This window comes from Oryzias latipes, chromosome 6 (genome assembly GCF_002234675.1).
Source record: "Oryzias latipes chromosome 6, ASM223467v1".
NCBI lineage: Eukaryota > Metazoa > Chordata > Actinopteri > Beloniformes > Adrianichthyidae > Oryzias > Oryzias latipes.
Window position 1 is genome coordinate 13,161,576 of NC_019864.2, and position 24,890 is coordinate 13,186,465.

Below are 24,890 nucleotides of genomic sequence, written 5' to 3' on the forward strand. Positions count from 1 at the left end.
AACCAGTAAATCAAACAATGAATTCAAAGAATTTCCACAATTGTTGCTAAAAATTAAAAACAAAGAATCCTTGCACCTGAATGAAAAACATGCATTTTTGTTCTTGTTGCCAGAGAACATTTCCATTACAGTGAACTTCCCTGCTTTCTCACACCATTGCTGTGTGATAACACAGCAGATGGCAGATCCCTCTCTCCACGACACTTTGATAATATGAGAGACATGGAAGAGGCAGGGCCATAAGTGAGCATTAAAAAAGGTTGATTCATTCTGAATCGCTTAATATGGACGTTTTTTCATTATTTTTTTATTTGACTATTTGTCAAGGATGATTATCCAGATTAGTCAAATTATCTCTAATTACACTTACCGTAATTTCCAGACTACAAGCCGCTACTTTTTTCCTGCGCTCACAGCCCTGCGGCTTATTCTGCGACGCAGCTAATTTATGGGTTTGATTGGCGGCCGCCATGTACGAACATTCGGGCTCGGTGAATGGTTTTGTATGCGCCATCCACCACCAAGCACAAGTCATTTTTTTATCACACCTCTGAGCAGCCAAACAGCATGGATCTCACTTCAGGTCTTAGACACTTCAGTCATGGTTCAACAAAAAGAAACACGCATGCCCGGCCGCATCCCAGAATCCTTTGGTGCCATTAGACCCAACGTGCACTTGATCGCCGCTACAATATGATAAAGCTTTCAAGTTAAAAGCAATAGTTAAAAGCAGCGTGAAAAAATCCCCCATCAGTAAATGGAAATGCCGGTCAGCTGCGTGACGGAGAGAACAGCGCATGCTCAGAAGTGTATTTACCTCTGAGTCATAGTGACTCGGCTGGCTGCACGTAAATATGTGTGAATAACATCAGCCTTTATTTTGTCGGGACACGACTGGAAACACAAATCCATGTGGTCGTTTTTACGGTTTCTGACTGAGCGGAATTTTGCATTGAAAAGCTCACAGCCACCATGTGAGCTTTTCGGATAGGAAGGGGAGACAAGGAGCCCGCTTGGCGAGCGCGGAGCGCAGAGGCGTCCGGGGAGCAACAAGTGTTTGTTGCAACTACCCCTGGCTGCAGCCTGCAGAATGGGTCATCATAGTGGAATGCTTTGATTGCAGAGGAATGTGAACACGCTGTGGAATGTTAGCCCCGCCCATGCTGAGCCCGTCTTCTTCTTTGGTGGTTTTACAAGTTTCCATGTGCAATATTGCCACCTACGGGTTTTTAAGGAGTTTTTCCTTACTGTGAAGGGGGGGGGGTCTAAGGGCAGGGATATCAGTTTAGCTTAGTCTTTTTTGTTAAAGTTTAGTATTATCCTAATGCATTCTTTGTATTCATGATCCCTTTTTCATTGTATGTGCTAAAATAAAATAAAAATATTTAATTGAATTAGGGAATTTCTACCATGATTCCTGCCTTCTTATGCCTTTTACAAGTTTCCATGTGCATGCATTAAGGAATTAATAAATTCTGTCTGGCCTCACAGACTCAAAAAATAACTCATTGGATGAACTCAATTTAATTGTTTTGTCAGGATTTACATCCAATAAATATGAGTAACCCCACCTCAAAGTAAATTCTTCCATGTAATGAAATATAATCGAGTTAGTCGAACTAAATTTTATCAAGAAAGGCAAAGGAAAAAAAAATAAGCAACAACGGTCTAATGCTAGATTCGAACTCAGAACCTCTGAGTTGTTAACCCGCTATCTAAGCCACTGAGCTATCACTCCGGTGATCACGCACGTGGCCATGATCGTCTTTCGTCTTATTGGGAGAAGCCGAGTTGAAGCGATTTCATGCCACAGTTTCGTTTTTTACGTGGAAAAAGCGAACTAAAGTTTTCACTTTTGAAAAGTCGAAGGATTTGAAGGACTAATAGTCATACCAGGCATTACATTAGATGAAGGAGTTGAACATTTTAAAAGTTCAATGGTTAAAATAGGTGAAAAATTGTAGCCGTGAGACGGCAAAAAGAATAAAGAGAAACAGGAAAACAGCATTCAACAGCATGCCCCTTACTTGAACTCAATTATTTTGGATTACTGGAGTTATAGGGGAAACTATTTATACATTTTGTGTTAGGTCAATTAAATGTAGATACAATCTTTTAAAATAAATATTTTTTAATAAAACATACAGAATTTTATTGTGTTACATGAAAGAGGGGCTTGAATCATTTTTTTGAGTGATACATAAAAAAAATTGCACCATTCAAATTTTCCTCCTTCTGTTCTCTTTCTTCCTCATACAATTCACAATGACACAAAATGTGCTCCACTGATTCTTCCCCTTTCCTGCAATCACAACTGCTGTGACAAAGGTGAATCAAATGCACGGGCTCAGCGTGGGCGGGGTTAACATTCCACAGCGTGTTCACATTCCTCTGCAATCAAAGCATTCCACTATGATGACCCATTCTGCAGGCTGCAGCCAGGGCTTACTCGTTTGTTGTGAAAGGAAGCTTCTGACGAACGCGCCGCGCTGAGGCGCGCGTATCGCGCTGAGGCGCGCGCTATTTTACCGATGTTTTTTAACCAGCCCCGTTAGTACCATAATGCTGCCGCGACACAAGTGGAAGGAGAGCTGTTCCTTTTCACCCCTCCATGCACTGCTGCTCCTTGCTCATTCTTAAACACGAACAACAGTGTGGCGAGCCGGGCGTTGGCCCCGCCTTTAGCCCCTAAGACTCATGGGAAATGGGGGATCGCGGATGTAAATTTCCTCATCATAACTGAGGGATGTAATGTTGATTATATGGTTACTGTTAGTAATTTTATGTATGATACCTAGATTGTCCATAAGTTAAAAAAAATAAAAAAAAAATCAAATAAAAAAACCCATAACTGAGGAACTTGTGAACAGAATAGAGGTCCATGCTGTTTCAGATGTGGGTGTAATTAGATACATGAGCTTGAAGCAAGGCCAGTACCTGCCCACAGTGTGGTAATGAGCCATGCACACTCTGGTAGTCAGGACGCGCTTTGTCGAGACAGCGGCTTGTATACTAATGCGGTGTGTGTATGTACAAAAATATCAAAGCACGTTAAAATAGGTGGGTGCGGCTTGTAATCGGGTGCGCTTTATAACCCGGACTTTACGGTATTTTTCTTTCAGATCAATTCAGTACGTTTGTGCTCTATTGCAATAAAAAAAAAAAATAATAATAAAAAATAAATTCTAAATAAACTGTTCAAAACACAGGGATTTTGGTTTTATCAAAAGTCATTATTAAAGAGGCAGGAAACTTACAGCAGATAATATTTTATTCTTTCATTATGCTTTCCATAGCCATAGTTTCATACTTGCGCCAAAATGAATAGAAATTTGAATAAACATGGAAAGTATCTGTTAGTACAAATCTGTTCCTTTAATACAAATCCATTGGAATGCTGTCAGAGTAGAACGTCAGTTTATTTTTATTTTTTTACATTTGACCAAATGGAAACAACAGCGATCAGATACAGGAATAAAGCCAAACGGCTTTATTCATCAGGGTGTTATTGGCAAAAGACAAAGCAAGTTTAACCAGATGCAGTTTTCAGTCCAGCTCATATAAAACAACGTTCAAGTTGCACAGCAAAAAAAAAAAAGCTAATAAGGAAATATAAATTTTCTAAGAAAATCATTTTAAAAAACAAAATCACCCATTTCCTGCACAATATTGCCACTTATATGGTGCCATTTAACCAGTTTTTTAATACAATCAATCAAGCTATGTACAAATGAAACAGATATCTTACATAACTTTAAAAAAAATAAAACTTGATGCAAGTTAAGAGAAAAGGAACCGTGATCCCATTCAAAGGCTCTAAAGTGTAGTTAGTACATATAAACAACTTCTGCCTAAGAGGAATTAAATAATGTACAGTTTTCATCCCACAAACACACAGATACACACTCACAGATCTCAATACATAAACCCACTTCAGAAATACTCTCACGGATTTCATGGCTGCAGATTTTTTGAACCAAGCTTTATTCTACTGTTTGTAACTGTTCCAGTCTGAGTGCAGTAAACTTGTTTGGAGAATTAAAGGCAGCTATATGTGCTGAAGCATTGGGAGGTGTGAGTGCATATGTTATTTCCCATCAAAACAGCTCTAGAGGTCATTGGATCTGTCCAATCCGCTAACGGAACGTCAGGAAAAGAAGCTTCAGGACTAAGTCACCACATGTTAGTGCCGAGAAAAAGCTCTGCAGGAACTGAGACATGCAACACGAGAGTTTGTAAGTTTTCTTCCACTTTTGTGGTGTCCTCTGATACCTTAAGTTGTAAATATTTAAATAAACAGAGTTAAGATTATACAACATGATTTATTTGTGGCACAGAATTTAAATTTCTTAAGATTTCTGATGTCAGCCTAGTTTGGAGAAACGATGGTATCAGCAGAACACCATTCATGAGAATGGCCGATGCTGCATTGACTAATATCAAAATGTGAAAAATAATGTATCACTTTATTCATGTGTTGTTGAAAGCCTGATGATTGTGCTTCCTCATCTTCTCCATAAAGTGACATAAGAACGTGCCTTTCTGCGGTTTTTTTGCGTGTCATATGTCAGCAGAGGTCATAAAGCCATGCAGTGCTGAGAGGGATGCTGGAGCTGTGGAGGTTTGCAGGCGGCCTGTGCAGCGCCTCATAGTGGCCAGTTAAAGCTAAACAGGCTACACAAAGGAGTTCAAAGAGTTAATGGCATTGATAGGGGATGGGGCCTCTGAGCTCTGCGGGCCCTCAGCAGTCTCCCTGCTGATGGATTTGCCACTATACTGGCCAATGAAGGAGCCGTCCTCATTGAACTGTCTGTCCCCTCCTTCACTGTAGTCTACTAAACTGTCGTCACTGTCGTCTCGCTTAACCGTCCCGTTAGACGGCGTGCGGCTCCCTTTTAACGGCTTATGGTCCTCACTGTCACTGAAAGAGAAAATAACATGCAAGCCGTTGCACATGAAATGAGGTGACAGATGGAGCAGCAACATCAGTGAACACTTTTTTTTTAGATGAAGCATCACAGGTCCCCAATTTTTACCACTTTTGTGTGGCAAATGAATTTGTTTTGCTCCACTTCTAAAAAAAAACGGCAGCTGTGAGTGATTCGTTGGTTTCTGCCGGGCAACGGGGGAATCATTTTTAAGCAATCACACTGGGTTCAAATTCCCCCTGAAACCAGACGTGAAGAAGTCTCGACAAAAACAAAAAAGTCAACACAAATCAATGATATGAATAAAGCTGGAGAGCACAGTTTTCAGCCTAACATTTCAAGCATGACAGGAACCACCACTTGGCAAAATGAATTAAACATGTGCAAAGAAAGGCTTCCTTGCTTTTCACACATTTGAAAACATCCACGTACACAAACGAGCTCATAATTGGTCCTAATATTCAAAACAAGAAGCAATTATCAGCAAAGCATTATGAGAAAAAAAGGTGGAGCAGATGAAAAACTGAACCATTCTGAGGAGAACTGAATACGATGAAGGCTGTGTGGGAGAATGTGCAACTGGATGAAAGCAAGCATTTTTCTCCACAGTGACTGTTGGATCCCCTCAACCCCACCCACTGACACCGTCCTTACCTTCCCCTACACCCCTATGACTTTCAGCCACATTCGTGCAATTTCAAGACGTTACTGAACAAACACAATCAGGAGAAATTATAGAGCAATAGTCTTGCTATTATGCATGTTATTGCATTTTGTTAAAATATCCATCTAAGCAAAATGCTGAAGATTCTTTCACAAGTGCACTATATTATTTCCAACCTTCCTCTTGCAATTGGTCTACCATGTTGTTTCAGCAGGGGCAATTAAATGTATATTCCTTCATTATAAATAAGTTGATAGAATTTACACTTTTTTTTAGTTTAAAAAATTAAAAGAGTAATTTTGAACTATTGCCCCTGAATTGAAATCTGCATTTTGATTGAATAAACCCATGCACCTCATGTTCTGTGTGAACTGTCAGCCCTCATCCTAAAAACATTTTTTGAGAAAATTCCAGATTTTGTTACAGTGTTAACATCAAATCTATTGCCAATTATTTGTTTGCAACAAATATAGTGATTTTTTCTTCTTTTTCCCATAAAAACTAGCAATGTGCTTTTTTAAACAGACATTTAAATTGATTGACTTAAAGCTGATTTATTGGGAAAAATCTTATTTTTTTAGACAGTGTTGGTAAACTACAACATTTTTGTTAACTTTCAAACAAATATACACTAAATCCCATGAAACACTTTCAAACTTTTCAGAGGAAAATTATACAAACATACCAGTATATATGACACATAACATTACTTGAGTTGTAGTGACAAATGTTAATCAAATAATCAGATCTTTTTATTAGTTTTTATTAAAGGTAAGATTTAGCCTACTTTTTTTTATTTCACAGCATAAATGAACTCTTTTATATCCAACTTTGCTTCCATCAAACATGCCTTTAATTTCATTTTATATTCATATGTATCCACATCCTGCATATCTATTAGTAAACAACAATTTCAATGAACATGATTCTATTTAAATCAAAATGCCAACAATGTGTGAGATTTGATATCCATGCATAAAAGGTATCTCGTTGTATATATGGATTTTTTTATGTCTTGAAATCCATTTAACATATTTACGTCTACGTTATACAAAAAGGAATATAAAATACAAAAGCAAGACCATTATAGAATTTGACTTATAAAATAATGTTTAAAAAAATGATAATAATACAGAGTTAAAGTGCTTCATTTGTCTGCGTGCAACATGATAGCAACCCAGAGGGAGGATGCTGGCAAATACATCTAAATGATGTTGGAAGCGATTTGCAGTCCAGTCAAGGTGACGCAGCATTGTACTAGACAACGTGTTGATATTTTCGACCTCACAAATATTGTTTATGAATAGCTTATTGGCTGGAATGGGACTAATGCAAATATTTAGGTTGGAATGAAGGCAGCTTATTCAAATCTTTTTGTTATAACAGTCTTCCTTAAGCTTTCAAACCATTTGAGACACCCCCTCACCTGAAGAATCCTCTTCCATAAATTGTAAAGTCATGCACAGCATACATAACAGCGTTAGACACGCATAAAACCCCAGATGTCTCAAAAACAAGAATAAACGATAACGAATAAATGTTTGAAGATAGGAGTCCAGACCGGGAGCAATTCTTCCATTTCTTGTGAGTGAATCTGGATTATCAACGGGTCATCTGAGAAGTGAGAGCTTCAGCCCAGAGAGGGGGGTCAGATCTGGGCCAGATTTTGGTACAGGGCCAGGAAGGGCGATGAGTAAAGATAGGGAGCCCCTAAACCAGGTCACTTTCTCTCACCTGTACTCCCCAAAGGGACAGTCATCGTCTCTCATGGGCTGAAACTCTGGGTCTGTGTGGGCATCCTCCTTCTCTTTGACTGATGAGAAACAAAACAATTTAGACAAAGGCCCTCAAGCAGGAAAGTAATATAAAAAAACAGTTTTTCTTAAAATGTAATCTTTGTAGCAATACTGAGACAAAAAGAAAACATCCACTCATAAACTTGATTGATATTTGTCCTAATGTCTAAAAGATGCTGAAAAGAGAATGCTCTTATTACAGAACACAATGATTATGGTTCAAAGCTTGGCCTGATTTACACCCCGAAAGATGAAACTGTCAAAATATTCATTTTAGGCAGCCATTAGGGATAACTAATAACACTGAACTGCAGCTTATTATGTTTGCATGCTGGTGTTTGTGCTTACCAGGGTACTTCCCTCCTTTGTTTCTCTGAATGAAGCAGATGATGAGAAGGATCAGGATGAGCAGAGCAATGGCACACATGAGACCTATGAACCATCCCTGAGTGGCGATGTCCACCTGTCTGCTCACCATCGCTGTCCAAAAAAAGGCAAATCTCAAATCATCTCAAATCCCGCCCACATCACATGTCCATCTCCTGACAAGGGGTCATCTATCTACAACCATGTGCTGATTGGATTACATGATTTTCTCATCTTTAATAATTAGAGATTTCACTTTACATTAGCCCTTGTTAGAGGAAGCATTCATGTTAGAGAAGTTAGAAATCTTAGCAGTGGCTTGAGCAGCATCGACCACACAGTTTATAGGTACACACAGTGACACACAGACAATCACAATTACACACAAACATATACGTATACAGGGGGTAAAATTATACACGCTACACATTTACTAAACTAGTAAACTGGTTCTGCAATTTACTAACCTAGAATTTCGCAAAAAAAATATATCATCCACTCATGTGCACTTTCAGATGATGTCTCTCTACCACTATACATCCATTGAACTCATGCTTGATGATGTACGACAACAAAACGCCACAAACTAGCCAACACGGCCACGCAAGGACGAAGGCTGCATTCCAGGGATTGCCTCACCTGGAACTGTGACCACAAGCTCATCAGACGAATGCAGCGGCTGGTCGTGGTGACCATAGGCCACCACACGGACCCTATAGGACAGGCCGCCCTTTAAGCCCTTCAGCTTAACATTCTGAGAGCCATTTACAAGCTCTTTTTGCCACTCCTCTTCACTTTCACCTGTAGGAAACGTTTATGAAGTGAGATATGTTTACTTGGGTGAACGCAGCTTCTAATAAGCCGTGGAGGTCATGGAGGCATGATGGAGCATCTACTGGTATGGAAGTTTACTACAGTCAATTGGGATTGATTATGGAGTTTATGAATGAGTTATTGTGGTGGCCCCAAAAGCTTAGAGTACTACATTACAAAAAATCCTATGAAAATCCCCAAAGCTTTTCAAAAAGCAAAGCATTTTTAATAGCATTGCCAGTGGTCTTTAAATTATTGGTGCATAGTAAGCCCGTCTCCACTTCCCATCTTCCATCTGTTTACACACTCTCATGCTGGCTTACAGCCCCACACAACCACCAGCATAACTTTACCGGTGCAACAAAAATTGTGAAAAATATCGCCTCTATCTAGGCATACTGTTTTGAGTCCAATGCCAGATCGGGCGAGGAAAACCAAGACATACATGGATCTAATACATGTCTAATTGTACAGGTGGATGCATGGAAGCAGCATAGCAGGGAGCTTGTGTCTTTGTAGGTCCTATATTACAACTACAAGCTTTTTCCAATGGCAGTTTTTCATCTGCTCCAGATTCACAACGATTTGAACAAAGAAATACTCAGAAATACAATTTTAAGCTTAATTTTCTTTCCATATGTCCTCCATCATCAGGATAAGGCCACAAGAACATGTTAAAAATCAAAAACAAAATTTCCATCAGAGTGCATATTTATGGGTCATCATGGCCAGCAATGCTACGTGGCCAGCTTTTGGGCCGATAATTTAATCAAAGTCCAAATCAGGGCATAGTGACAATCTGCAGAAAATGACTTACTGAAGTTTCTTTTAGTAGGCTGGGAGGGAACATTTTATTTGCTAAGCAAGTAGGTTACATTTAAATTTGCATTTTCATTTTCATTTGCTTAGCCACCAACTCTAAATATCTAGAAATTGGATGACTATTAGAGCATTAAAAACACCTTTCTTTGTTTCTGTGTTCTTTGCCTTTAAGCTTAGCCAAACTCCTAATTAACTGGAAAATTACAGTCCAAACTGAAGCAAGATATTTTTCTAAACAAATAAAATATAGCTTATAAGCATATAGATTAAGACCTGGCAATGCTAAAGCAAGGATATTTAGCACACAGTGTAAATGCTCTGAAAAAGTTATAATGTAGTTTTTGATTTCTTTGATTTTGTCACTTTATATTTGAGCTTTCGGGCCACCATACATTCACAATGGGCTCAACATGAAATGTGCTGCGACTAATGATGATGTTTTTCATAGTAACTTTTTCTAAATGAGTATCGTGATTTTTTTTCACCACAATTTAATCCATTAAACTGTTGATGAAAGAGTTATACGACATTAGCTCCTCCATCCTATTGCAGGTGGATAAAAACAGTGGGAGGCACTTGAGTCAAACTCATCTGGCATAACAAGAATGTTTGATCTGCTTTTCTCTCAGGTTTTCTGCTTTAATTGCATTCATGTTGGAAATGAAAAATCCATACCAACAGCACTTAGCAATTAGCAATCCAATCACAGGAAGCCGTTTTTAACACAACTGGATCTGTGCTGGTAAAAGCCTGATGGTTGCCAACATTTCTATTCACCTGCACATGCCAGTAACAAAGAATCGGACTCTTGGTGGTTAATGGAAGAGTTGAGAGAAATACTGATGCTTGCTTACTGTTGTTTGCTATGTACTCTACATAAACATTTTTCTCGGAGCCCCAGTACTCCCAACTGATCAGGGCACCATCATCTCCAACCGAAGAGCTAACGTTTGCAAAAGGACTCGCCGGTCGCTCTGTACACATGAGAGAAGAGACAGCTATCAAGAGCAGGCAGTCGTACAAGATTGTTAATCAAAGGAAATAAAGCTTTGTCTCGATATTTGCCTAGATACATTCACTTAGACCAATATTTATCAAGCAAATGCAGCTTCAAAACACAACAAAAACGGAGACCTTATGAAACTTGATTACAAAATGAGTCTAAAGACGTGCATTGCACTAAAATCACAGCACAGTCTGTACCCTTGAGTGGCGGATGAACTGTTCGAGACCATACTTTAGGATGAGATGTTTGGCTCTGACCTGCAAACAACATTCAGAGGGGTAAACACGGCACAAGACACACACATGAAGAAGACATGCAGACATTTTCCACAGGAGACGCTCAAAAGCCACTGCGTAATGAGATGCCAAGCTGCACATAATTAACATGCCAAGCACATCCGTGCCATGCAGGGAAGAAAACATGTCATATAGATTGAAGTGGGACTGCAATGTTCTCTCTTTACTTAGGCAAACCACATAGGTGTCTGGAAGTTTCTCCTGGTTCTTGCGCTAGATTTTGTTGCAATTATCTACAGAACATCAAGTCTGCCAACATGCAGCATGGTCAACTGTAAGTGGTGTTACTGGATCTGCAGCGCAGCCAATAAAGCCGAAGATTGCATATCTGCTGGGTTCCCTGTTACATTTCCAAAGCATTTTGTAGCCAATTTTGTCAAAAGCGACTTGCACAGTATTTTACAATTGGGGGCTTCCCCAAGGACACAATGACTGTCAAGCCTAAGAGCTGAACCAAAACCAAGCGATCGACAAACAGCTTATAAAAAACCTCAATGGCAGGGGGTTCACGGACAAGATTGATTGCATGCAAATCTCACATCGTTAGGCAAGAACATAGAAAGGCATAAATTACTTTTCACTTGATTGCTACAGAAAAAAAAAACTTAAAAGTGTAGTCATTCCATCCAAAAAGAGTGAAAACCATCATAGCTGCAAAGAAATTGCATTTTAAAAGCATATGTGCCCTAACATCTATCATCTATGGTAAGAGGTAATTTGCTTCACCATCATCCAGATGGTTTCTGAGACATAGTATGTGTTCTAAGTGAAGCTTTAATGTGTTCTATTCTATGAGGGCAAAATCCTCCTCAATATGTAGGAGAAAATAGAGTCACTTATCGCAGGTTCTGTCACGCATGCAAAAAATATTCCCAACAAGGTTACTGTCACATTCTCTATTTTCAAGCTTGATTTCACAAGCCACTATTATTTTTGATTTAGCTTTCAGCTTCTCAGAGACTGAAGAGCTTTTGGCATTTAAAAAAAGGGCTATGGTGACACATTCAAGACTTAAGATTAACATTTAGGCCTTTAAGTTGACTTTTGTAAAATCTTTGTAAAATGTTTTAAATAAAGGTTATAAAAGCTTTTTTCTAAAGCACATTAAAAAATAAAAACTTTTATTTCTTATATTTAAATCTTTAAAAAAATGTGGACAAATCTTCAGTAAAATTGATTTAAAATGTTCTTTTTGTTGTGTATCTTCCTCATAAAAATTAAATAGATGTGTTTTGTGACAAACATTTTATATGGTTGTTGATTTTTCCGAATGAAAATTAAAACTAGAATTCAGGATTAAATATTGATCCCAAGGGTTGTTGAATCTGATCTGACTTACCTTCATCCACCATGATGACCGCTTCCTGAGTAATGGCTGGGCCTGCTCCAATTTTAGTTTTTGCATTCAAATAAAACCTGTAGCGTGTGCTGTACTGGAGGTTTGGCAAAGTGACTGAGGTCTCATTGGCAGCCAGGGCCAGCACCTCCTCCTCGCCCAGCTCATTGGAGTTATTGACTACAAGGATGGATGACAAGAATGGTGGGATTGGAGAGGAAAAGGGGGTATCGGAAAGCAATGAAGTAAGTTCAATATTTGGATGAAAAGGAGGGGGTTGTAGATGGGGCATAAATGAGGGGGAAAATGGGTTGAGAAGATAACAGAGGTGTAGGGAAATAGAAATGACCAACTGTTAATTTGTACTGTTGTATTTGCCATAATAAACTATTAGATTACGGTAAAAGACATGGAAAAGAGTGACGTACAAAAACTACACGCTACATGGAAGAAAGTGTCACCGGTGTGAGTTACAAAAATCTAAAGTATTGTGTTGTGAAGAAAATCTCACCTGGCTGGTATTTGAGGGTGTAGCCAGTGATGTGCCCATTAGGATCATAAGGAGGACTCCACTTAAGGGTTAAGGAATCTAGGTTTGGGTTAGAAACTACCAGAGAAGTAGGAGGTCCAGGAACTGGAGAAATAAAAACATCTTTTTTTAAAGTCTACACCCACAGATGTCAGGCAATAGGAGATGGAAATCAGACAGTGTTGGTCTTCTTACCTCCCTCAGGTGTCCTAAAGTGCTTGGTTATGCTTGGGGGTCCTTCTCCTCTCCCATTGAAAACCTTCACATAGAATGAGTAATCGCTAAAGGGGTGTAGACCAGGGAGGATGCCATGGCTGCGGTTTCCGCTGAAGGTGAGGATTTTCTCCACATGGTCGAGGTGATGTCTGTGGACGCCATGGTCTCTCCAGTAGTGCACCTGCAGGATGCAATTGGTATGCACCAGCTGAATCCAAACTTGCAGCGTGCAAACATGTGCATACACCCATTCAACAGTATAATTGCGGATCACCTTGTATCCTTTGAGAAATCCTCGTATTGAATCATCGGAGACAGTTTTCCAGCCAACCTCTGCCATGGTACTGTTCCTAACGACTGTCCGCAGCCCCGTTGGAGCTGACTTTGGCACTGCACGACACAAAAAAAGCAACACAAAGTTTCATAGCAGTTTGGAAAAAATGCACCAAAAGTGTCATTCTAACTCACCATCTTCTCCAGAGTAACCAATGACAACTGCCGGCTCGGGGCCTTCGCCATAGTTGTTCACAGCTTGAACTTTGAGCTCATATGGAGCAAACGTGGATGTACCGGATACCACAAATCTGGAATTGTTTGCCACGTTTGTTGTGATCCACTCACTGCCTGGCTTTTTCTCCCTGTACATTACTTTGTAGTGAAGCCCAGGACCGTTGGATTGAAGCTTTGTCAGAGGCTACCAAACGGGGGAAAAAAAATAACATTTGCCTAATTTTTCAGCACAAAACGTTTTCTTTGCAGCAATTTATCATTCTGTTTGTGTTTTAAATGCATTGGGGTCAAAACATTTAAGATGTGACTACCTTCCAAGAGATTATGAGATTGTTAGGTTCTGTTCCCAATCCCTGAACTCCTGTAGGGTTCTCGTCTGGAGCTGAAAAACAGACCATTAAAAAGAAATCACAGCTTTTTCAAAAGAAAAGCCACCATATGGTGGCCCACATTGAGATTGTCTGTGACTTCCACGTTGTGCAGCTGCACACAACCCCTTTACTTTGCTTCATTTAAATCTCCAAATGTACCCCATGTGAGCCAATTCCAAATTCTGTACCTGCAGGATCGGTCTTGTACATTTGGGATGGGTTGCTGGGTTGGCTCCAACCCACATCATTGAGGGCTAGAACTCGAAATGTGTAGTGGACGTGGGGTGATAGTTTGAGATGAGCTGATGTTTTGGTTCCAGGAACATGTGTAAGGTTATGCCAGTGACCTCGATGGTGCAGAGAATCTTCATACTGGATCAGGAAATCTGATGAAAGAAAAAATACAGTTTTATTGCATTTATTAGACAGCAACATTTTGAATAATGATAGAAGTTTATTTTTGGTCACTTGTACATTTATTTATTTTTATATTTAACCTTTATGAGGTTAAAAAAACATTCAAAAACTCATTACTCATAGTTTCAGATGAAAGCTGTTGCCAAGAATTCTGGGCAACAAAAATTATGGGGTTTTATTATCTTAAACTTGGTGTTTTTTGTTTTACTGTCAGTATAGAAAAAAATACATAAATTTACTATTTTTGGCCAAATTGAAATTTCATTTACATGATAATTACATTTTAACCATTTGTATCAGAAGTTGCAGTATAAAAAAACATTCAAAATAAAGGATTTATAGGTAAAAAAAATAAAGACAACAAAAGCACTTTTTGGAATACCAACCGACTTTAAAACATTAAAAATTTGAATATAAGTATTAAATTATTTTAAAAAAAACATAGAATAAATTTATTTGAAAAACACAAATATTTAATTTGTGAGAGCAAAAATCCAAACATTACATTCCATCCAAAATAGGACTTTTTAAAATCAGATATATGAAATTAAACATGAACCATCATAAATGGATCTAACTTGATTTTCAAAATTATCTTGCAAAAGAGCAAGAAATGTATTCATTCTTAAACATGACATAAGGAAATGTATATTTATTCTTGTTTACATGGAAAAAATACTACTTCAAAATTCTCTAAAAAAAAATTTTTATGATGCATCACTGAGGACTTAAAAATTATTTTAACAAGAACTATTTATATGTGTGCATAATTAATGTAATATCTTCACTATTTCAAGAATTTTTTAAATTAGGCTCTTTATAACAACTGATGGGGCTAACTTTATAGAGGTCACTGCAGACAATATAGCGTAGCTTATACAAATAATGGCTGATGTAAAAAAAGGATTATATAACAAGGTATTTTATTATTGCAGAAACAAACTTAAACTTTTGAATAAAGATTCCCAGTAAAGTTTACTCAAGTTGATTGATAAAAACAAAACTAATTAGACGTTGCTTTGAGAGCTTAGCTGAATTTAAAATAGTGCAAAAATTCAATTGAGGTGTTAAATGTACAGACTCCTCCTAACACACATACTCTTGATGTGACTGTTGTATTCATTGCCAGGGATCCAAGTTAGGACAACGCTTCTCTTAGTCTGGTCTGTCAGCTCCAGGTCAGTCGGAGGATCAGGTCGCTCTGGGATAAAAAACAGAAAAAATATAAAAATCTTATCAGTGATTTTTTTTTTTGTACTCTTCCTTTTTATAAAGCCATAGCATGCTGTGACCAAATGAAGCAAACGACAAAAACACTTTGAAATTTCACTGACAGCCAAATACATCTTAAGTTGTGAGCTTCAACCAAAAAAAAACCTCTTCTAACTTAACGACTCATGCAGATGCTTCATCATGCAAACAAAATGACTCACTGAATGATTTTTTTTATTTTGAAAAACATAAAACTGATTCTGCATATCTTGGAATACTTTTATGAAACATCTAAATGCATCATTTAAAAACATTCAAAGAAATGAAACATTTTTGAATTCATAATTTTTCTTAGTCTTAAAGTCAAATGTACCCACTTATTTTTTTACTAAATAAGCACAAAATCCCCAAAGGTCATAGAAAAAAGTAAAAAACAAAATAAACACTGATGTAATAAATAAGAAAGAAAACAACAAACTGTCTTGTAATAACCCAGAACCAAAAGTATCATCAGCCTTGACATGCTGCATTCAACAGACAGATTCACCACCAACACAGAGCCATGCTCGCAGAGCACGTCAGCGTGCTCACGCAGGCAGCAGGTTTACCGTCGACAACAGCTGGGGCAGGCGTGGTGTCTGGAAGAAGTGGGTGGTAGTGGTCGTGATAGAGGGGGAGGCGCAGGAGTAAAACAGTGAGTTCAGTGGTCAGTCAGCCGTAAGAAAGCAGACATTTACCTGACTGTTTCGGAAAGCAGTCATCAAATATTCATGCAGCTGACATGACCGCTGTCTGAGTCTGCCCTGTTATACTCACTTCCAGTTAACCTGGGTAAGGCTGACTGGCAATCTCCTGGGTTAAGTGGAGCACAGACCTACTCCACAGAGTAGATCTAAAAACAGAGTTCTCCTACTATTACTACTACTACAACTACTACTACTACTACAAACACTCAAACACTGAAACTGAGCTCCTTTTCAGTGTTACCTACCTACGACAGTGAGCTCTGCGCTGGCTGAGACGTGGTCTAGAGTGGTGTTCATGATGCATGTGTACATCCCCGCATCACTGTCCACCACATTAGTGATGGTGAGACTCTCAGCCCCCACAACAAATCTGCATTGAGGATAGAAAAACCTAATTTGATCTGATGGAAAACACTCTTACAAGACTTTATCTTTAAAAAATAAACACTATTGCTGGTGGTATTAAATAAAATACTTTGTGAACTTACAATTCAATTTTCCTATCAGCTCACATTCATTTTCAAAAGAATGCCATCAAACAACAACAGTAAAAATGAGACGTCCGCAGACGTGTCAGTGTTCTGACCGGTCATCATCTGGAAGCTCCTCGTCGTCCTTGAGCCAGGTCATGGTGGCAGTGAGCGATGAGTCATGTTTCACCTTGCACTCAAATGTCACAGATCTTCCCCTCTTGATCACCTGGTACTCTGGCTGCTTCAGGAAATGGGTGGGTTCTGATGACAAGGAGGAAAAACAGTTGTTAGCAACCTCCTTTAGTCAAATCACTAACGCATTACACGTCCCCACATCTAAAATGTTTTGGGGGGGGCGGCATGAAGTCTAGCCTAAACAACAGCAATACTCTCACCTTTGACCTCCAGGAAGACATGATTTTCAAAAATCCCAAGGATATTCCTGGCAACACAAGTGTATTTCCCGCTGTCTCTTGGTCGAGATATCCGTATTTCCAAGGTGCCGTTGTCATGCAGGGCGTAAGAGTCTCCATCCAGAGTGCTGGACCTGCTATCTTTGAACCTGAAGCACAGAGAGGACATGTAAAAAAAAAAAAAGTGGAAAACACACTTTCCTCTGTTCGAAGTTCATGTACTCACCAAGTTATGTTTGGGATGGGCGATCCAAAGAATGAGCAGTCCAACATCGCCCGGTGGTTTCGGATGACCTCGTACTTTTTGTTAACAGGTGTCAGGACTCTGGGAGGCTCGGCTACAATGAAGCAGTGGGGGTTTATTTTCAGCTTATTGCCCCCGACAAACACACACACACACGAACTAATGGGTCAAATACAAGCTTCTGTTTCAACTTACAGAGCACGTTGACAAAGGCATTGGCCAAGAGGTAACCAAACTCATTGGACACGTTACACTGGTACACAGCACTGTTACTGGTCTTTACATCCCGGAAGATGATCATGTCATCCTCTACCTTCATGGTGTCATCTTCTAAACCTGCTGGAATGTTAACAAGTTGAGTGACAACATCAGAACTTTGTAGAATAATGTTTGGACAAATTATTAGCCCTTAAATAAGAAAATAAGAAAAAAGAAGAGGACAAAACTAAAGAAAATGGGAATAAAGTCTGCAAGTACCAATAATCATGTTTGATAAGATAATATGAAAAAATAAGAGTAAGCATTTTAAATATGTAATCATTGTAGAATTGTCACCTTAAAGCTATGACTTGATGAAAACAAAAAGACTGGTGAAAATATGAAGCTGCAATATTAAACCGAAGCACTTATCAGTTGAAAGGATGGATACGGCATCCCAAAAAATGGTCTTAATCATCCTAATTAATGGTGTTTGCATTGCGCAGGATGTGCTTACTCTCGATGGGCATGACATTCTTGGTCCATCTGATGAGAGGTTTGGGTTTGCCGCTGGCTCTGCAGGTCAGCATGCCATTTTCTCCCGGAGACAAAACAAGGTTACTGGGGGGGCCGCTGATCCAATAAGGGGCAGCTGTAAGAAGAACAGAGTGGTGGAGATTTGATCAAGTCAGCCCACTGCTGTGTAAGGAACTGTGAGCATCAGTTCCAAGAAAAAAACTGAAATAAAAAAATGGAAACCTTTGACAGTGACGTGGAAGGTGTGGTGCACAGAGCCAAATTTGTTTGTCGCAGTGCAGCGGTAAACTCCTTCCTCTGAATCAGACACATCGTCGATCTGCAGAGTTTTGTTGAACTGCAAGAAGGATGTGCGGCCTGCTGGGAGAACACTGCCATCTTTGGTCCATGAGATCTCAGGGGTGGGACTAAAGAGAAAAGGTGAAAAGAGCGACAGTAATCATTGTCGTGCAATGAGCAATTGAAGAAATCCAGTCACAAAAAATGTTTGGACTTACCGTCCTTCTGCGATGCACTCCATGTCCAGTTTGTGTCCTCTCAACACCACCTTGGAACTGTGGCGGTCTTTTGGAATCAGAAAAGAAGGCATCCTCTCATCTGCTGGGGCCTCTGAGGTCACATGTCAACAATCAAAAAGGTCAAAAAGGCAGAGCAGACACCATGTAGTCTACATAAGTCCTGAAGGAAGATTTATCTTCATCAAACAAGGCTGTTTACATTCACTAAGCCTTTTATGGACAACTCGGTTATGACAGTAAACATCTGCTGGACAGTAGTGCTGTTTCTCAACTCAAAAACGGTCTTATCTAACACTTCATACTCTGTATTTTAGGAGGTTATTCGTAAGAATATATATGTTATTGCTTTGTTGCAGTCCTATATTAAGAAAATAGCTGTGTGAATGTTTTCAGAATTTAGAAATTAAGAAAGGTTGGAAGAAAACTAAAACAAGTTGCGACAAGAGTTAAAAGATGTGAAAATATATCCAAAAAAGAGCTAAACTATTAATATTTGGCAATCAAATCTGAAGATGTGTTTGAAAGAATATTGCTGTATCGATTTTTTAAATGATTGGTACAAATGAAATGATCCCCGGACAGCAGTAATGCCAAACAGTAACAAGAGGAGGTTAATAGTCAAAAGAGTTCTGGAAAGAGCAAAGGGGGGGAAAAAAGGGAAGTTAATCATGTTGGGGGGGTCAAGGGGGTAATTGAGAGGGTAAGCTTCAGGCCTGGGTGCTATGTTAGGATCAACCACTAGAGGGTGTCAAATGTCCCATTTGATTAGAACAGAGTGAGCCCCTGGAAAGCCCAAGGACGTCGGGTTGAAGGGTGGATGTTAGCAGGTAGGAGGCTGGAGGTCGGAGCTCCAGGTCGGGAGCAAAGGGGTTAAACGTATAGACGGTGTCAAAACTCACCGCTAAATAAATCAGTGTCATTGTAAAAAGCTGCCATTGTGTCATTGATTGAATCCACTGGAACACAACAGAAAAATCACACAGCACAAGTTGAGAACATCATAACAGACTTTGAATGAAAAGAAATAACTTAAACCTTGAAAATGACAACAAAAAAAAGACAACAAATTAGGAAACCATCAGAGGCTGGCTGTCGTCATGTGAGCCATAAAAATGCCACAGAAAATGAGAGTGGTCTTTGTTGGGGGATGGAGAATGTGTACACAGAGTGCCACAGAGAAGTGGCGGTGAATGGCTGCTCAGCAGATAGTGTTGAGAAGCGTGAGAGCTCTGACAATATGTCTTTTCAATAGGATGGCGAGCCCGTGGCGTCTGAGGATGGGATCCCAGATAGGAAGCTGTTTTCCTCCCACACGCTGCTCCAAACGCCGTGCACGCGCTCACGCATTACTTGCAGAACACTGTCGCTCTCTGTGCATCTGTCTTGCACAAGTTCGTTGCACCTTAAATGGGCTCTGTTTGCTTCTGCTGGAGACTTACGGTTGAGGACCTTGACAGTGATGGGTTGCTTCTGCTGGATGGTCTGAGTGCCTGGGAAGCGTGCATAGCAGATGTAGTCATTCCGGGAGTCTTCTCTGCGCACGTTGGAAAAGTACAGGTCCCCATTCAAGGACTGGGACACTCGCGTGCTCTGAGGCAGCTTTTGGAAGTCTGAAATGAACAGTTATTTATTAACCCTATATAATCATTCGTATAATGTATGACACACGCATTTCTGTGACCCCTATCTCATTAGCATGATCCAAACTTTCCTTAAAACCCCTTTTATAGAACCTTGTTCATGTTTTCTGTAGTTCATCATCGCTCCACTAGGGGCAGTAGAAGGGCTTGGTTAATTTTCAAAACTTTATGATGAGAATAACTTATCTGTTGTTATTTGTTTTTAAATGACTAGTTGTTGTATTGAAAGAGTGCAACATTTGTTGATAATTAATGATATATATAATAAAGTTACACCCTGTTAGAAATGTGTGGATGAAATTTCAGACATTGGGTAAATAAGGTGCTCTTTTTCCCTGAAAACTCATGTCACCATTTGTGCATCCTAGACTAACTTTGTTGTGACTAAAACTCAGCAAATCACCCAACATATCATAATTGATACGATCTAAATCTAAATCTAATTTTCTCATTATCACAAATATCTTTTGTGAATTTCATCAATAGATTTTGAAAACACATCTTTAATTCCAAAAAAAACAGAATTTTCTATCAATATTTAAAAGAGTAAAAAAAAAATCTCAAATTTTTTATTAAACTATACTATACAAAGAAAAAAAACATGAATTGACCCTTCTGATGCATTAACGAGTCTAAAATGTTTTGTTTTTTTTTTTTGCTTCAATGGTACCACTTAGATCCATACTTTATAAGGAAGATACGAAGGAAAAGTAATTTAAATTGCGTGTTTTACTATTGTCCATCCAGAATATCAAAGGAGGAGGTAGGCCAGCGGGGGGCTCGCACGGCAACACCAAGGAAACGCCTTCCTGGACCACGCGCGGCTTCAGTCTCTCCTTTGACCACAAGGGGGATCCTGTCAGAAGAGTTACATTGACATCAGCGTTTGTGTCCAGTCACTTCAACCTGACATGAAAATCTGGATGCTAATGGACTGTTGAGACATGATGACAGATCTGATGTGACAAACAGGAGGCAGATGTTGAGCTGAATTTAAAAAAGCTTAAGGGAAAAAAACACAACAGGAGATTTGACTCGACTATCCCGTGAGGTAAAACAAATGCTGTTCTGCATGCAGCGTTACCTTCTAGAAGTGCTTTTAAGATGGAAAAAGTGACTTAAAAGGTAAAAAAAAAAAAGAAAACAGATGAAATTCATATGAGGTGAAATGTGCATGTTCTAAATCAAACTGGAAATGGAACAGAGAGAATGCACTTACTGGACTGACGCACAACTATGTTATCAGAAACAGCCTTTCCGTGTTTGTTCTCGGCTGTGCACTGGTAGACCCCCTCGAAGCTTTCAGCTCTTCTCTTGGTAATGTCCACCTCCAGGGTGCCAGAGTTGGGTCTCATGTTCACATTGGGGTGCTCTTCGATCTTAAAGTGGGCCCCGTCTCTCGTCCAAGAGAAACTAAAGGGGGGGGAAAGCAGAGTGACTCCCTTTTCATTGATCAATAGTGGCAGGATTGAACAAACATACATTTTATTAACAAACTGTTTTTCGAGACGTGAATTTTTCCCCCTACCTGGGGTCCGGATTCCCTTTTGCCTCACACTTAATTTCAATGTTCTCTCGTGGGTCAATGATGTGATCCTTGGGAGACTGAGAAGTTATTGTCGGCGGCTGCGGCACTACAGGCAATCAAAAAAATAAAAAATAAGAGCGTGTTATTCATGTCCTGAATAGCAAAACATCCCTGTGCAGCTGTATTGACCACACAAGCAGTCATTACCAAAAGCACTGAGGCTCAAACCCACATAACAGTTTTGCTGACATGCAATAAAAAGCTCTTGCAAGTGCAACAGCAGAAAGGCATGCAGGACACTCAGGTGCATTTCCTTTTACAGCCATTATCTGATGCCTAATGTGTTCCTGTCAGAGCTGCGGAGGCAACTAATGGACTACGACAAAACAAATCGTGTAGGAGGAACTCGTGCTGTGTGCAGTTTCACCTACAAGTACAGAGGAGCAGACAAGGAGCAGAAACAGCAAACAGAGAACTCATGCAAAATGAAAAGTCCACTCCAAATCACACAGATTCACTCATATAAAAAATAATGTAAAAAAATCTCCAGCTACACAAAAAATCAACAAACACAAAAAGTCCAAAAACAGTCCTGCTGGGGATATTTTATTGTTGGCAACTTACATCCTTCTTGAACTTTAGGGTTTTTCCCCAACAATCGGCAAACCAGAAAAAAAAATGTGACAGTGGAGAGGAAACAGGCGTGAGTGATCATCAAGTTCTCAGTCCTTTTTAGGTTCGATTTTCAACTCAGTGAAGAAAGTATGGACAAGGTCACTTCTGCATTCAAAGTTTCCAACATCTATCCAAAGAAATTCATATTTTCTTGATATTTTTCTGTTTTCTATGTCCACTTCATCCTGTTGAAGGGCAAAATAGTCCCTGACCAACTCGCCAACTTATCAGCAGGGACAATAAAGAAAAAGAAAAAACAACATGGATGCTCACTTACTGAGGATTCAATAGATTTATTTCTTTACTTATGTTAAAAATTATTTGTTTGCTCTTTTTGTTTTTCCATATAGAAAAATAACAAATACATTTTTGAGGAACAAGAAAAGTAGACCAAATAAAGTTGAAGCTTATTGGGAATAAATAAAGAGCAACAGTTTTAAACTGGCTCTATAAAAACAAAAAAGATTATTTCTTATTATTTTAGTTCTGTGTGGTTCAGAATTTTTTACTACTAATACCTGATCTTCTTGTGTTTAGGAAAAATCATTTCAGTCATTTTCGTCAATTTCTAAAATATAAAAAATAAATATTTTTGTAAACTCAATGGCGCTTTCAGAGAAAAGCACGAAAGAAAAAAAACTTGTAATCGAAGATTGTTTTCTTTTTCACAAGAATTAATAAAAAATATTTCCTTACTACTTTTTTTTTCAACAAACCAAATTTACCTTATGTTAGTTGGATCTGCAGTGTCCCTGTTACCTATGGCATCATCATTTTTTTGTTTTCCTCGGTTGTAACAATTTAAGTCAGCGTCTAGTCTAAAAAGGAACAAAACTTTTTTTTTCTTAGTTAAAAGGCAGTTAAACCCATTCAAAGCTGTTTAAAAATCACATTTCCAGCACAAAATTATCCTGGTTCTTATGTAAATATTTACGCAACCACTCATCAGAAGGAATTGCAGAGTCATGCCAGTAAATCTACAAGGAATGAAAAGAGCAGACAGAGTTGGAAAAAAATGCAGAAACAAATCATTTGTAAGTGTGTGGTGAAGAGTGCAAGTGTATGTTTTAGGACAGAAGCTAGAAGAACAGTGACTCAAAAAGGCTTGCTCTGTGTAGAAAATGTGGAGTCTTTATGCAGTTTGTGGAAATTTACAGTCAACTTTACAAGAGCAAAGAGAAAAAAAACGTTTTTTTATTCAGAAACAGAAGAATCTTTAGTCGGAGACTCTTTGCAGCTGCTAGGCAAATGTTCATTCCTTGATGCCTGACTTTATTTCCAGCTATGAAAACAAAAATTGATTATCTTTTGCTTTCAAGTAGATGTTAAATTGAAGTAAGTTTGGAGCAGAAGTGGTTTGATGTACATTTGCATCAACAGGCATCAATGGTTTTGTAGTGAGGTCCTTCTTCCTCCCTTTATGTTTTTTCTTTACTTTTTTCAATTCTTGTTAGATCAAACACAGTTGTGTACTTCCCTTTAGCTCTGTTAGAATCTACTCTAACCAAAGCCCCCAAAAAAAACCATAATCGAATGCAATGCACTCACAAATAAATGGATCAAATGATGTTTTTACTGCTTGCCTCAGAAGGCCCTGCTCTGATTGAAGAAGCTGTGTGTGATCTGTTGCCTTACGGTCTAGAGGGACCTCCAGCGCAGCGACAAGTTGTCCCAGCAACAGCAGGAGTGGCACCATCCTCCTCCCCTTCATGGTTAAGCCTGTGATGAAGCTCTCTGGCCCGAACCCGCTGACGTCCTCCTGCCTCTGTGTCACGCCGTGGGAGGATGCTGCCGCATCCACGGCTGCAGACAGGCAAGAGAAAATAACAAAGACTGAGCAAGACCGAAACGCAGAGAGATCCAAGCAGCCAATCATAACGCAGAGGTTGTTCTGTTCTGTGTTCAACAAAGGGTCAAAGGGGGATGAAAGAGTCAGAATCAGAGGCTGCAGCCACAGATCAATGTCTGTTGCCATTTGCTGCATCTTGCTCAAGGCTATCTCTCTGATCCAGTTCTTTCCAATTATGAGCAACAGGGTCTAAGCCAGCTGATTCTACTAAACACGTCAATTCTGCTGTTTTTACAATGCCATTAGGCCCTGCTGCCCTGTCAGTTTTATTAGGTATCAGGCGACACACTTTACATTCCATTACATGTTCTCCTCAGAAGGTCTGAATGGCTGACAGACAAAGACAAGTGATCTAAAAAGAGGTCAGGTTTTACTCAGCTAGCAGTCTTTGATCGGGTTTCCTCAATGCCTGAACTGTTCTCGTCTTCCTGATGAGCCTCACAGCAGGATCAGCTGGTTAAAGTGAACTAGCTGGTCTGAATGGACTGATGAAAGGTTAGCTGGCCACTCATCTAATTTTATTCGGTGAAAATTTATTTTCTCGTGTTACAACTTTGTCTGTATGAATAGAGTCGATTACTTTCAACACAAAAAGCTGCTCCAAACGTTCATACCAACCACAGCAAGAATGGGAAAGCATGTAAACTGATTCAAGTCAGGGGCGGATTTAACATAAGGCAACTGCTTGGGGCCCCGAACACTTTGAGGGCTCCAAGATTAACACATAAAAAAAGTTTCGAATATTTTTTCTCTCCAAGTGGTTATCATGACAATAAAAATACATAAA

At 39.2% G+C, this 24,890-nt stretch overlaps 1 protein-coding gene across 16 annotated transcripts in view; it reads right to left on the reverse strand.

The window, feature by feature from the left end:
- Positions 1 to 3,253: 3,253 nt before the first annotated feature.
- LOC101171409 (neuronal cell adhesion molecule) overlaps positions 3,254 to 24,890 on the reverse strand; it is a 76,436-nt gene continuing 54,799 nt past the window's right edge. For 3 of the 16 annotated variants that reach the window (XM_020703865.2, XM_020703867.2, XM_020703866.2), the window contains 30 exons: positions 23,890 to 24,057; positions 22,204 to 22,215; positions 21,580 to 21,685; positions 21,271 to 21,464; positions 20,785 to 20,907; positions 19,851 to 20,021; positions 19,311 to 19,367; positions 18,391 to 18,502; positions 18,116 to 18,300; positions 17,874 to 18,008; positions 17,354 to 17,497; positions 17,141 to 17,252; positions 16,897 to 17,063; positions 16,615 to 16,762; positions 16,274 to 16,398; positions 15,891 to 15,920; positions 15,170 to 15,271; positions 13,842 to 14,039; positions 13,594 to 13,664; positions 13,241 to 13,466; positions 13,047 to 13,162; positions 12,752 to 12,953; positions 12,539 to 12,661; positions 12,031 to 12,207; positions 10,593 to 10,652; positions 10,244 to 10,363; positions 8,394 to 8,555; positions 7,737 to 7,868; positions 7,327 to 7,405; positions 3,254 to 4,921 (listed from right to left, as the gene is read on the reverse strand). In XM_020703865.2, coding sequence (XP_020559524.1) covers positions 4,675 to 4,921; positions 7,327 to 7,405; positions 7,737 to 7,868; positions 8,394 to 8,555; positions 10,244 to 10,363; positions 10,593 to 10,652; positions 12,031 to 12,207; positions 12,539 to 12,661; positions 12,752 to 12,953; positions 13,047 to 13,162; positions 13,241 to 13,466; positions 13,594 to 13,664; positions 13,842 to 14,039; positions 15,170 to 15,271; positions 15,891 to 15,920; positions 16,274 to 16,398; positions 16,615 to 16,762; positions 16,897 to 17,063; positions 17,141 to 17,252; positions 17,354 to 17,497; positions 17,874 to 18,008; positions 18,116 to 18,300; positions 18,391 to 18,502; positions 19,311 to 19,367; positions 19,851 to 20,021; positions 20,785 to 20,907; positions 21,271 to 21,464; positions 21,580 to 21,685; positions 22,204 to 22,215; positions 23,890 to 23,965 — 3,912 coding nt within the window. In that variant the 5' untranslated portion in view covers positions 23,966 to 24,057 and the 3' untranslated portion in view covers positions 3,254 to 4,674. The remainder of the gene's footprint in view (positions 4,922 to 7,326; positions 7,406 to 7,736; positions 7,869 to 8,393; positions 8,556 to 10,243; positions 10,364 to 10,592; positions 10,653 to 12,030; positions 12,208 to 12,538; positions 12,662 to 12,751; positions 12,954 to 13,046; positions 13,163 to 13,240; positions 13,467 to 13,593; positions 13,665 to 13,841; positions 14,040 to 15,169; positions 15,272 to 15,890; positions 15,921 to 16,273; positions 16,399 to 16,614; positions 16,763 to 16,896; positions 17,064 to 17,140; positions 17,253 to 17,353; positions 17,498 to 17,873; positions 18,009 to 18,115; positions 18,301 to 18,390; positions 18,503 to 19,310; positions 19,368 to 19,850; positions 20,022 to 20,784; positions 20,908 to 21,270; positions 21,465 to 21,579; positions 21,686 to 22,203; positions 22,216 to 23,889; positions 24,058 to 24,890) is intronic. The other 13 variants (XM_020703869.2, XM_023955664.1, XM_023955663.1 and 10 more) reach the window with 12 other exon arrangements.